Below are 9,731 nucleotides of genomic sequence, written 5' to 3'. Positions count from 1 at the left end.
CGAAGGATTTATTCATGACCTGTGCTCCTCAGTGCAATGTACAGTTAGAAATGTATGCATTCTAATGCCTTCCTTTCTGCCTGCTATGACTTTTAAAGTCATTTTTATTTCTCCTAATGGACAAGGTCCAATTTTCATTTCTTTGTTAGAAGGGAAAGTATCTGGGACATAAATTAGCTCCATAAATGTTAGTTAATCTTGAAAGGACAATTTGACATCTGGATTAGATCTTAGAGAGAGAGAGAGAGAGAGAGAGAGAGAGAGAGAGAGAGAGAGAGTTTTAAACCAAACCTTTGATTTCATCCCTGAAGAATTCCCTCTACAAATAAAGACTATGCACTAAAAATTCACAGGACTTGCCTAGAGTCACACCTCTAGACAATGTCAATGGTAGCAGGTAAACTGAGGACATCTGGACTTTGTGGTCTCTTGTGATCACAAGTAAAATAAGGAAAAGACAAGAAACTGATATGTTCTGCACTTTGCTGGTGACCATCAACTTTCTTAGACATGGAAGGATGGCCAATCCATTTGCCTGAGACATTCCCCCATTGGAGTGAGTCTTCCAGAACCTGGAATCTGAGTTATTGAGCTAGAAGGGGCCTTAGAGATCATCCTAAACTAACCCTGATTTTACAAATAGAAAAACAGGCAGAGAGAGATAAAGCCTGAAATCCTAGAATTTGAGTTGGAAAGAAGATTCAAAACTCCAGTCCTCTGAGGATAAGCTTTTCAGTCCTTCCCCAGGATGAACTGTCTTCTTGAATAGCATTCTTTGGGTTTCTGAGCAGTGTATTTTAATACATATAAAGGAACTTGTCACCGCAAGTCATACTTGTGATACTTTTGGGAGTGGCAGGAAACAAAATTTTTAATCTGAGTAATCTGTAAAAAAAATTGACAACTTTTTTTTTCCTTTTGGGGGAGCGTTTAATAAGCTCAGTTATCTATGACTATTGAGAAAAGGTTACTAAAGTCTCATACTGCTTCAGGGTCTGTGACCCATCAGAGAAGCTATTTCCTCCTCTAGTATAGAATTATTCAATGATCTATTTCATTCCCTTTTAGAAAGTTTCACCACCTAGAAAAAAAATCAGTCATATAGCCCTTGATTCAACTTAATTCAATGAAATGTGCATTACAAAATATTTTTCAGAATTCTCACTAACAAAGATTCTTCATACTTTTCAGAATTCTCACTAACAAAGATTCTTCATACTTTTCAGAATTCTCACTAACAAAGACTCTTCATTGTGGCCTCTTCTCCCCCACACTCAATCAGTTCTTGTATAAAATAACTCCCACCCAACCAGCCCCCTTTCCACTCACTCCGGCACCACACGGTCATAGGGGACAGCAGTTCAAACTTTTTTCTTTATTGTTTTAGAAATAATTTAAGGGATATTTATGACAGTTTTCTTCTGGGATATTGTTATAGACTCTCTACCTCCTCTTCCTGTTTTTGTCCCACACCAATATAGACTAAAACATCATGTCACTCCTTTATTAAAAACTTTCAGCAGTTCCCTGTTGTCTGTAGAATAAAATATGAAATCATAAGGCTGACATTGAGGTTGCTCACTGGATAGATCCCTGAGCTTGGAGTTAAGGAGCTCTGAATTCAAATCCAACCTCAAAGAATTACTATGTGAGTCAGGACAGGTCACCTCTCCCTGCTTCAGTTTCTTCATCTATGAGATGAAGTCTGTCATGAGAATAAAAAGAGCTACTATTTGTAAAACCTATAAACTCTAAAACATTATATAAGTGATAACTATTCTTATCACTATCATCATTTTCACCACATAACCAGCATGTGCTGACGATAGGACTTGAACCCAGAATTTCTTGGTTGCAAGACCAGAGTCACATTCACTATTCCACACTTCCACTGTACTTTTTTCTTATCATTGCTATTATTATTATTAGTTTTCTCCTTACTCTTAGAATATCCTATTTTCTTTTATTCTTTTTGTGGGTTATTCTAACTCACAAGCATTAGACTTTGTGGTTCTTCAAGTCAGAGACATACATCACAAGTGTTGTTCTACATTTCTCTTTCAGGAGGAGAAATTCTTAAAGACCATCTGCTCAGTTATGGAGAGAGTATCCTTACTCACAATGTTTCAGATTATTAAAGGAGCTAAAAATCAAGTTTTTAAAATTCCATATTTATGAAGTCTATGTTAGTTGCATACTGTATGGTGATGGCTCCAAATGCACTCATGTCCTTAGACATACCTAAATACACACACACACACACACACACACACACACACACACACATAAAGGACAGAATAGGCCAGATATTAATTTTAATCTCTAATTCTCTGTTTTCTGAAAGATCTCATGTGTGAGAAAGTCATTGATTTATTTACTGATTGAAAAGCCATCTTTTTTACAAGAATCAAGCTATTGGAGGGGGCAAGCTGCTCACCCATTTTGGATCTTCTTGCCCTAACACCATTGCTCAATTCTTTTATTACCACAGTCAATCTTGCAGCAATTAATGACCAACTCATCAGCCAGTTCATGCCTCTTTTGTAGATTGGTGCCCTCTTTATGCTTCCGTATAAGGATGAGAACTGAGAAAGAGGAGGTTGTGGTGCTTGACATTATCAGATGCTCCATTTTTGTTACTTGCCTCCAAATACCAGTTTCCTTCTGCTGAATTAAAGTTTTTAAAACATGGCAATATTAGAAACCCATTGGCAAACCTTAGATATAGTTACATATGGAAAGTGAAAAATTAACAAACATAGTTGTATTGGTCTTCCCTGGGTCTTTCTTGATTATCCAGTGGGAACTCAGAGTTCAGAGGATAAAAATGTAAAGATTATAGAAGCATAGATTTAAAGCTTAGAATGAACTTGGGGACTATTCCCTAAGTTAAATCTCCTCATTTTGTTGACAGCAGAGAGTCCTTAGAGATCATCTAATCCAAGTATCTCACTTTACAGATGAAGTTTCAGTCCAAAGATAGCCACTGAATTGTCCAAGGTTATTCAGAAAGTAACAGAGCTTCAGTGTTTATTCATTTGATTTATACTTTAAAAATTTAGGTCAGATGAGGGCATCTGACTAAATTATTTCTAAAGAATCTTCTCATTCCAAATATTTTTTCTATGAAACTCAATTCTGAAAACAATGTGGTGCCATTTATGACAGACTTAGATATTTTATTTGAAGAATCTTAAATTAACTTCATAACATGGGAAAAGAAAAAAATTAGTTGAAAATATTCCATCCATACTTCCATCAGCTGAGTTCCTCTTCATCCAATGCAGTGAGGTCACATTACTCCTTGGTAGCCTTCCAACATGGCAGGATCATTTCCCTGCTTACATATTTGCATGAGTTATTCCTCCAGTCTGGAATATTCTTTATTCTTCTTCCAGGGACTGTCTATTGTCTTTTTTTGTATTCCCAGCTCTTAGAGAAGTTTCTGGAACATAGTAGATGCTTAATAAATATTTACCAACTTATTGACTGAGTGACTTTGTCCTTGCCCAGAGCACATGTGAAATATGTTTGGTTTTGAGTAGCATATTAGGAAAAGCATGGATAAGCTAGACAGTAACTGTAGAGTGCCCCCCAAGCAGGGTACTATTGTTGTCCTTCATTCTCAAAGAGGACTGTGACATCAAGAAGGAAGACATCCAATAAATTAGATTTAAGTGAGGGAGGGCCATTTCTCCTCCTGAACCATCTGGTTCCAGTAACCAGATACAAATCAGGACCAAGATGGTGAAGAGCCATGAGCCTAGATCAGGTGAGGATCACTTGAAAGAACTGGAGCTGTTTAACCTAAAGAAGAGACACCCCAAAGGTGGAAAAAAGGATTGTTAACCTTTTTCTTTGAACCAGAGGGAAGAACTAGAAACAATGAGCAGAATTTCTAAGGATACAAAATTATGGTTGATGTCAGAAAAAATCTCCTTACAATCAACCCAGATAGGAATGCCTAAGTATGATAAAATGGTATCTTGTTCTGGTGCCCCCTGACTATCCTCTCCCCTTCTTGTCTGTATAGTAAGGAAGTTTATAAGTAGCCAGTATAAGGAGCAAAACCACCTACCATCTGATACAACTACCCCCATCTTGTCTGTAAGCCAGAGGAGGTATTCTATAGGAAGTAGAGGTTCAAATACTAGCCATCCTGGAAGGGTAACCCATCCATCATGGATACCCAACTCTTTTCAGGTCAATGTGCCCCTGATTGCCCTCTGGATAGTACACAAATATAAATCACAAAAACTTAAAATCATAGATATTAAGAAGACCTTGGAAGTCATTTCTTTTTTTACAACTAAAGAAACTGAGGCTCAAAGTAATTAAAACCTAATCAAAGGTTACACAAACAGGAAATAGAAGGATGAGTCTCAATTGAGCCAATCAATCAAGTCAATCGGCCTTCCTTAAAGTCAAGATGCTGTGCACTGAAGCCTTAACCGGGTGAGACAGCTTTTTTATGGAATCAATCAATCGGAGGCTCACATCTAAGGGTAAAAATGTGCTTGAGCAATTCAAATGTCTTTGAAAGCGATTGAATGGACTGTAGTGTCATTTGCACAGTGTTTATATTGGTTGAGAGAAGTTGACCCCCTCAATGAGTCATAGGTAAAATATTAAACTTGTTGGGTATTAGGATTCAAGGATGCAAGAATTGCATGGTGGAAGCTTTTGGGTGTTATCCCTGAGTAGGAATGGGGTGAGAAGGGAGATAGGGAGTATAGAGGGAGGAAGGTAGTCTCAGCCCTGGATCTCCTCCCTCACCATCACACTGGCTAGATCAGAGGAAAACCTTGCAAACTTTGAAGAGTCACCACATTTAGACTTTTTCATAAATACCCTAATATTGTCCCTAGCTTAGCCATGGCTGATGGCAGTGACTGGAAAAGGTGATGAGGAAAGACTGGGTTGGTGAGATAAGGCAGATTTCTGGCTCCACAAAGAGGCCAAAAGAAAAAATGCAGTAAATCTAAGGAGATCTCCCTGCATACCCCCACCCCTACACAGAGTAGCGGACTTCCTATATCCCAGAACTGGGAGTCACCCCTTTGCTACATGGGTTTTAATCATGAAGTCTGGAAAATAACCCAAGAGCTTGCATAACTTGCAGTATCAGAGATGAGATTTAAACCCAGCTCTTCAAATAATCTGGTAGACCAATGGCCTTTTCTTTGTACCACAGAGATTATTACTAATCATACCTCCTGTTCCACAAGTAACCACACATAAGCTTTCAGATCACTGGAATATGCAAAAACTCACTATTTTTAAATTCCATGTTTATAAAGTACATGTTAGCTACAAACTGGACAGTGCTGGTTTCAAACACACACATACACACACACACACACACACACACACACACACAACATATAACTGTAAAGAAAAGGATAAACTAGATCTGAATTTTAACCCCCAATTTTCCATTTTCTGAAAAGTCATACATGGAAAAAGCCATTGACTAGTTTGCTGATTTCTTTATTTGTTTGAAAGCCTCCATTTTTACAAGAATCAGGGTGTTGGAAAAGGCAGACAAGAGCCTCTCATGGCCAACCTCTGGCTGCCCATCCAACTGGGTCTTGCCCTAGCACAGCTTGCTCAGTTGTGAAACAGTACAGCCAGTCTGGCAACAGAAAACAGCCAGATCAGCTGCCTCAGCCTGCCTCTTGAGTTGCCTGGTGCCCACTGGCTGGTGCTTCTGCAAGAGGATTTCATCATCAGGGGAATGGACATAGAGGCCGTCATCCATGAGGTCGTCAGAAACTCCATTTTTGTCAGGCACCTCAAAGTACTTTTTCCCTTCCACTGTGGGAAAGTAAAAAAGAAAAAACAGACATATGACTATGTTAGAAGAAGGTGGAGCCAAGGCAAATCATAGACATTTTTATGTTAAGAAAGTGAGAAGTTAACAACCATCACTGGATTGGCCTTTGTTGTGTGCGTCTGGTTAGAATGCAGAAATAGTTCAGAAGATAAAAAAGAGAAAACCACCTGAGCATAGATTTAAAGCAGGAATGGAATCCAGGGCCCATTCCTTAACTCAAGTCCCCTTAGTGCACTAAGAGACCAGCTCGTCAAGTTCTCTTCCTGTACACAGAGAGAGAGATGGAGGGCACACACTTACGGTTCCACCCAGAGCTTTGAACTGGAGCTCTGGGCCTCATTTTCACCGCCATTCATAGAAGTATTTATTATGTGACAAAAACATAAAATAAAAAGTGAGAAACCATACCAGTCCATCCCAGAAAAGTGGGTTGAAATGTAGAAATTATTTATTGAAATTTGAATCTCTAAAATGAAAAAATAACAAAATTTTTAAAATAACAATTTTAAAAATAAATTAGGTAGTGTAGAATAGAGTGTTGGACCTGGAGTGAGGAAGAGTTGAGTTCAAATCCTAGCTTGGATACTTGCTAGCTGTGTTAGTCAGGCAAGTCACTGAACTTTAACTTCACTGGAGAGTCAGTTTCCTCACCTGTGAAATGGGGATAACAACATATCTTCCTCCCAGGGATGTGAGTGGAATCCAACTTGTAAAGCTGCCAAGATGCCAGCTCTTCTTTGTAGGCTCAGCTCAACCCTTCCTCCTGCAGAACACCCTCCACCCACCCTGGATAGACCTTGTTTATGGGCACAATCTTTTCCTTGTCATCCCCTTTTGAATTGTGAGGGCAGGAACTGTCTCTTGCCTTTCTTTTGAACCCCCAGCACTTAGTTTATAATGCTTAGTAACACTTAATAAATGTCTGTTGCCTGATCCTCATCACAACCCTGAGGCAGCTCTGGTGAGCACCACTCTCATTTCTGCTCTACACATGAAGAGACTGGAGGATATTAGGGACTTTCCCAGGGTCATTCAAATTCTAGTCTTGACCTCCATTGAGAAAGGAACCAAATTTATCTATTATAATTGAGACAGCTTTGATTTGCAGGAAGTTCTCCTAACACCAAGTCTTGACTTGCTTTTGTGTCTTCCATCCCATTATGCCCCTCCTGTCCTCTGGGGCTTGAGCTGAACATGGCCAATTCCTCCATGTTAAATGAGGAAGGAAGTGAGGAGACTTCAAGTCCAATCCTCATACAAAAGGAACATACCCCAAGAGAGCATTCAGACCTGAAGACATATCAACCACATCTCTAGGTAGCCCAACTTGGGGGCAGCTCTCCTTGAGAGGCAACACTTTGGAACCTCTACTCAGTGCACCAGATTCTGTCTAATCCTTCAGACTGCCATGTCCTTTCCAGGTCTCATTTGTGCAGGTTATACATGTCCACTTCCTTCAACCAAACCTCCCAAGACCCTACTTGAGAAGTTTCTAAGTGTACTTTACTATTGCCCAGTTTTCTGTGCCCATCTAAACAACAGCAAACAACCTTCTCTTACCTCTGTCTTCAAAGGCCCCCTGCAGGTCCCTCTTCCAACGAGAGCCACCACAGGTGTAGACAATCGCCCTAATGAAATCTCGACCACAGACCTTCAACACCTCCTTGCCTCTCACCCCAGAGATGGCCACTAGGGCTGACAATAAGAAGAAAGCCCAGATGAAGCCTTTCATGGTGCGGATGAGTGGATGAGAACCCAAAGGGGGAACTGGAGAGGCAGTAAAAACAGAGTTTGAGGGGATCCTGGACCTCAAGGCTGATTTATACAGAAGGACCCATCCTGCTATTGGATGAAGGCTCACCATTAAATGTTTATTGAGCACACACTGGGTTGGCTAATGGGTTTTATGACTCTAGGCTTAGGCATGTCATTCTTTCTTTAGTGCCAACTACTTCCCATTAAGGTCTCCAGGGAAGATCTCGACCTACCACAGCTGGTGGGTCTGAAGATCACAACTATAAAGTGATGTAAATTAAACAAAGGACATTTTACACAATTTATCAGAGGTTATTCTGCCCACTTGGTACCTGAAAAGGGCTTGTCCCAACTGAAGTAAATGGAAGAAAAAAAGAAAGCCTAAAATTCAACCAACAACATGAAGAATAGAGGGAAAGAGGAAAAATCAAGCTTTCCCTTTCAGAATATGATACTGTAGAACCAAATGTGCCCTCAGAGGCAAGGGGCTCAGCTCTCAAGGGATTAAATACCTGATATCAATAGGAAATTATAAACTGAGAAAGTATGCTTTCCTGGCTAGATCAAAATTCTTCTAGTGAGGGTCAATCAATTGAATTTCTGTAAAACATCTCTCAGTCTTTCTCTCTCTCTCTCTCTCTCTCTCTCTCTCTCTCACACACACACACACACACACACACACACACACACACACACACAAACAGAGTTTCTTCTAGTATCTCCTTAGATATATTGTGATTCCATTGAAAATCCAGGAAAAAAAGTTTCCTCTGAATCCTTGTCTATTTGAGCACCTAAAACTTTCCTAATGGATCCTTGACAAAATATTGACTGAACTAAACTCACTCAACAGGTTTGATTCTAAAGGACAGAAAATGAAGTCAGTTGAGTCTTTGATACACAAGTTAGGGGCTCCCAGAAAGGAATTGACACAGGAGCTTAATTGGACTTAGTCCCTCAAAGACCAGATGAGGTCTCTGTGTCCAAACCTGAAAGACCAAGGCTGAGCCTGCATGACTGGGGGCACTGGACCTTCTCCCTCACTTTGAGGGCCCCTCAACTCTGGACCAAAGCACTTGGTCAGACTGGATTCAGTTCTACGAAGAGGAGGCCTTAGCCCTCTGGGAAAGTTTTAGTCTGTCTTTTCTTATATTCTTTGGCTCATTAAAATCCAACATGTCACCCCAGGTTGGGATTTCCTTATATTCCTCCCAAAGGGAGTAATAGAAAGGCACTCTGTGGGAAAGACCTCGATCTTATCAAGCAGTACTTCTTTTTTGGACCAATTTTGTGACTGGATAATGGAATGAGCTCAGAAGTGAAAAGCAGGATAGGACACTGCAATGCATTACAAGCAGCTAGGTGGTTCAGTGGTTAGAGCACCACTACATTAGTATTCATGACTCCACACTGCCACTGCTATTATTATTCCCATTGTTGTTTTTATCATTATTTTCATCTTTTTCCTCTACCTTGGAAAAGTCTACTTTCTAAGACTCTTTTTTTTGTATACAATTAGATTTCTCACAAATTACAGTCATTAGACTGTCTTCAAAATCAGGGATTCATATGTCAAATGTGTTGTTTTACATTTTATACCCCTAGCTCCTAATATATACTAGACATTATAGGGTGCCTGCTAAATTAGAATGGATTATATTCCTAGAAGTTATAATTCTGTTTAAAAACCACGGGACTACTTGGTCTGCTGCATTTCTATTAGAATATTATGCTTCTGCTAGTAAGGGTTGAAATTCAGGGGCCAAAATCCTCAAATACCATTTGCTAAATTATGGAGGGGCTTTGAAGGTAGCATATACCCGAGTTCAAATCTAGAACCAGAGACTTACCAGCAAAGTGATCCTGAGCAAGTTACTTAACCTCTGTTTGCCTCAGTTATGAGAAATGTAAAATGGAGATTAATAACAGCATGAACCTTGCAAGGTTGTTCTGAGGATCAAATACTCTTATCTTTTCCGTTTTCTGTCTCCAATCTGGTAAGGCTTTTTTGTACTCCTTTTCTGTCCCATTCTTCTGGATGGACAAGTGGAGACTACCCAAACTGGCATCATTTAGCCAGATAGCCTGAATCTTCTGCCACCTATTTTATGGCCAGTTCTACATATCAATTGAGTTCATT

The 9,731-nt window shown here is 39.7% G+C and overlaps 1 protein-coding gene across 1 annotated transcript; it reads right to left on the bottom strand.

The window, feature by feature from the left end:
- Positions 1-5,512: 5,512 nt before the first annotated feature.
- Positions 5,513-7,759, bottom strand: INSL5 (insulin like 5). Its single transcript, XM_074220309.1, has 2 exons — positions 7,397-7,759; positions 5,513-5,817 (listed from the first exon to the last, which is right to left on the bottom strand). The coding sequence occupies exons 1-2, from the start codon at positions 7,698-7,700 to the stop codon at positions 5,597-5,599; spliced, it is 525 nt and encodes a 174-aa protein (XP_074076410.1). The 5' UTR covers positions 7,701-7,759; the 3' UTR covers positions 5,513-5,596.
- Positions 7,760-9,731: the final 1,972 nt, after the last annotated feature.

This window comes from Macrotis lagotis, chromosome 2 (assembly GCF_037893015.1).
Source record: "Macrotis lagotis isolate mMagLag1 chromosome 2, bilby.v1.9.chrom.fasta, whole genome shotgun sequence".
Lineage (NCBI taxonomy): Eukaryota > Metazoa > Chordata > Mammalia > Peramelemorphia > Peramelidae > Macrotis > Macrotis lagotis.
This window is presented reverse-complemented; position numbering and strand designations above follow the sequence as displayed.